Source organism: Nansenia antarctica, assembly GCF_963989245.1.
Source record: "Nansenia antarctica genome assembly, chromosome: 1".
NCBI classification, from domain to species: domain Eukaryota; kingdom Metazoa; phylum Chordata; class Actinopteri; order Argentiniformes; family Microstomatidae; genus Nansenia; species Nansenia antarctica.
Genome location: NC_137674.1, coordinates 98,370,769 through 98,373,268, shown reverse-complemented (window position 1 = coordinate 98,373,268; position 2,500 = coordinate 98,370,769). Strand labels below are relative to the sequence as shown.

Below are 2,500 nucleotides of genomic sequence, written 5' to 3'. Positions count from 1 at the left end.
CCACACAGAGAAATACAGGGTTAAAGACTGAGAAATGAGATGTGGCATTTCATGTTGTATAGTAAATATAAAGACCCAATAAAGAATGTTTTGTGGACGTGTGTGTGTGTGTGTGTGTGTGTGTGTGTGTGCATGTCTGTGTGTGTGTGTGTGTGTGTGCGTGTGTGTGTGTGTGTGTGTGTGTGTGTGTATGTGTGTGTGTACTCTACCTTGCAGAACCATGCCTGGCAACACACTAGCGAGGTTCAGGTACGGGTTGGATGGTAGTTTCATCTCCTTGGGAGGCTCACCCAGGAGAGAGGTGTGACTGATGCTGAGAGCCTGGAGCACAGGAGAGAGATTACACTGTACCATTTATCATATCAGCGCACGCGCACACACACACACACGCGCACGCGCACGCGCACGCACACGCACACGCACCCGCACACGCACACGCACAGGCACAGGCACAGGCACGCGCACGCGCACACGCACACACACACACACACACACACACACACACACACACACACACACACCATCATCATCATCAAAGCTTACATGAACACACTCAGCATAAATCTAGTTAGTTCCCAGTACAGGCAGATGTAGTATATGCACATTAGTTTTTCTTTTAAAAGGAGTATTTAGAGGAGCACACCAGTTTGAGGTGAAGAACCGGCCACTCAATACAGCTGCCTTCCACTCCTCTGCAGCGGTCTCAAATCAAGCGTGTGTCAAGCCAGGGGAGGCTGGTGGAGGTAGAAATCGGAGGACGGGGCTCATTGTAATGCATGGAACGGAATGAGGAATGGTAAGCAAAATACTTTCATCCTCTGATTTCTGCCTCCACCAACCTCCCCTGGCTCAACACACGCTTGATTTGGTGTATGGTAGGATTTGAGCGGGAGTTGTCCGTGTGTGTGTGTGTGTGTCTGTGAGAGAGTTGTCCGTGTGTGTGTGTGTGTCTACTCTACTCCAGTACAGGTACAGCAGCAGGTGCCACAGTGGGCCAGTGGAGTGTGATCCCTGTTAATTAGCGTGTCCCAGCAGAGAGCTGGCCTCCCCCCCAGCCTGGCCCCCCCCAGCCTGCCCCCCCGCCCCCAGCCTGGCCTCCCCCAGCCTGGCCCCCCCCAGCCTGGCCCCCCCCAGCCTGGCCCCCCCCAGCCTGGCCCCGGGCTCCCCTGACAGCCTCTCCTGAGCTGAGCCCAGCCCAGGGACTGAACCATGACGACAGTCAGGCCAGCCATTACACACACCAGCACTACTGCACTCATCATCTCACAGGTGGACGGGTGCAATCAAGAGAGACGTGTGTGTGTGTGTGTGTGTGTGTGTGTGTGTGTGTGTGTGTGCTTGGCCAGAGATTCGGAGGGCAGGAAGTCCCCAGGCCATAGAACACTAGTTATAAACAAATCAGTTATAAAGTGTCAGCAGTCAGGGAGAGACGGTACGGAGAGGGAGAGAGAGAGAGAGAGAGAGAGAGAGAGAGAGAGAGAGAGAGAGAGAGAGAGAGAGAGAGAGAGAGAGAGGGCCAGAGAACCTCAGGGCCATACTCTCTTTCTCTCTCTCTTTCTGTGTTCACTGCATCTGAAGAGGTTATGGACAAGGAGAGAGCGGGGAGGAGTAAGAGAGAGTGAGAGTGAGAGAGAGAGAGAGAGAGAAATAAAGACACAGCAAGAGAGAGACACAGCAAGTGAGTCATATAAAAAAAATAAAAAAAAATAAAGACAGAAAGATGGAGACACGTAGGGAAGTGCCAACGAGTGCCAGGGTGGATGGCTGAGAGCCGGGAGAGGAAACCAGCGAGAGGATCATGTGACAGTTCAGTTGATATATACACCGTTTTTCTGCATTTATCTGGACTGTACTGCACTGTGCTCCCTCCATGCTCACCTCCGAGCTGCAGTGGAGGCCTGGCTGGAGGCCCGCGTGGACTTTGAGTGGTGGCGGGGGGCCCAGGTGGGGGTTGCCCATGCCCAGAGAGTAGCCGTGTCCCTGGGCCTGAGTGTTCACCGTGGTCCCAGGAGGCGCCGGCTGCCTGTCAGGGGCTGTAGTGGAGACACAGGCCCCATTCTGGTGCTCCCCCCCCAGGTGGGCCCGCGCCTGGAGGTAGGGCAACATGCCCGCTGCCGACACCGCCGCCTGGCTGGACGCCTGCAGGGACTCCTGCCCAAGCTCTGTGGAGAGGGAGAGAGAGGGAGGAGAGAGGGAGAGAGGGAGAGGTGAGGGAGAGGGAGGAGAGAGGGAGAGGGAGGGAGGAGAGAGGGAGAGGGCGGAGAGGCAGGAGTGAGGGAGGAGAGAGGTAGAGGGAGAGGTAAGAGAGAGGGAGGAGAGAGGGAGAGGGAGGGAGAGGGCAGAGAGGGAGGAGTGAGGGAGGAGAGAGGTAGAGGGAGAGGTAAGAGAGAGGGAGGAGAGAGGGAGAGGGAGGGCGGAGAGAGGTAGAGAGAGGAGAGAGGGAGAGAGGGGCTGGATGTGAATTTCCCAGTATCAACCATTCTTAATGCATCCACAATGC

At 55.6% G+C, this 2,500-nt stretch overlaps 1 protein-coding gene across 1 annotated transcript in view; it reads right to left on the bottom strand.

Moving 5' to 3' along the window:
• raver2 (ribonucleoprotein, PTB-binding 2) overlaps window positions 1-2,500 on the bottom strand; it is a gene marked incomplete at both ends in the record, with an annotated part of 57,959 nt that overhangs the window by 4,028 nt on the left and 51,431 nt on the right. The window contains 2 exon segments of the mRNA XM_080546240.1: window positions 210-313; window positions 1,859-2,162. Of these exon segments, the coding sequence (XP_080402366.1) occupies window positions 210-313; window positions 1,859-2,162 (408 nt within the window).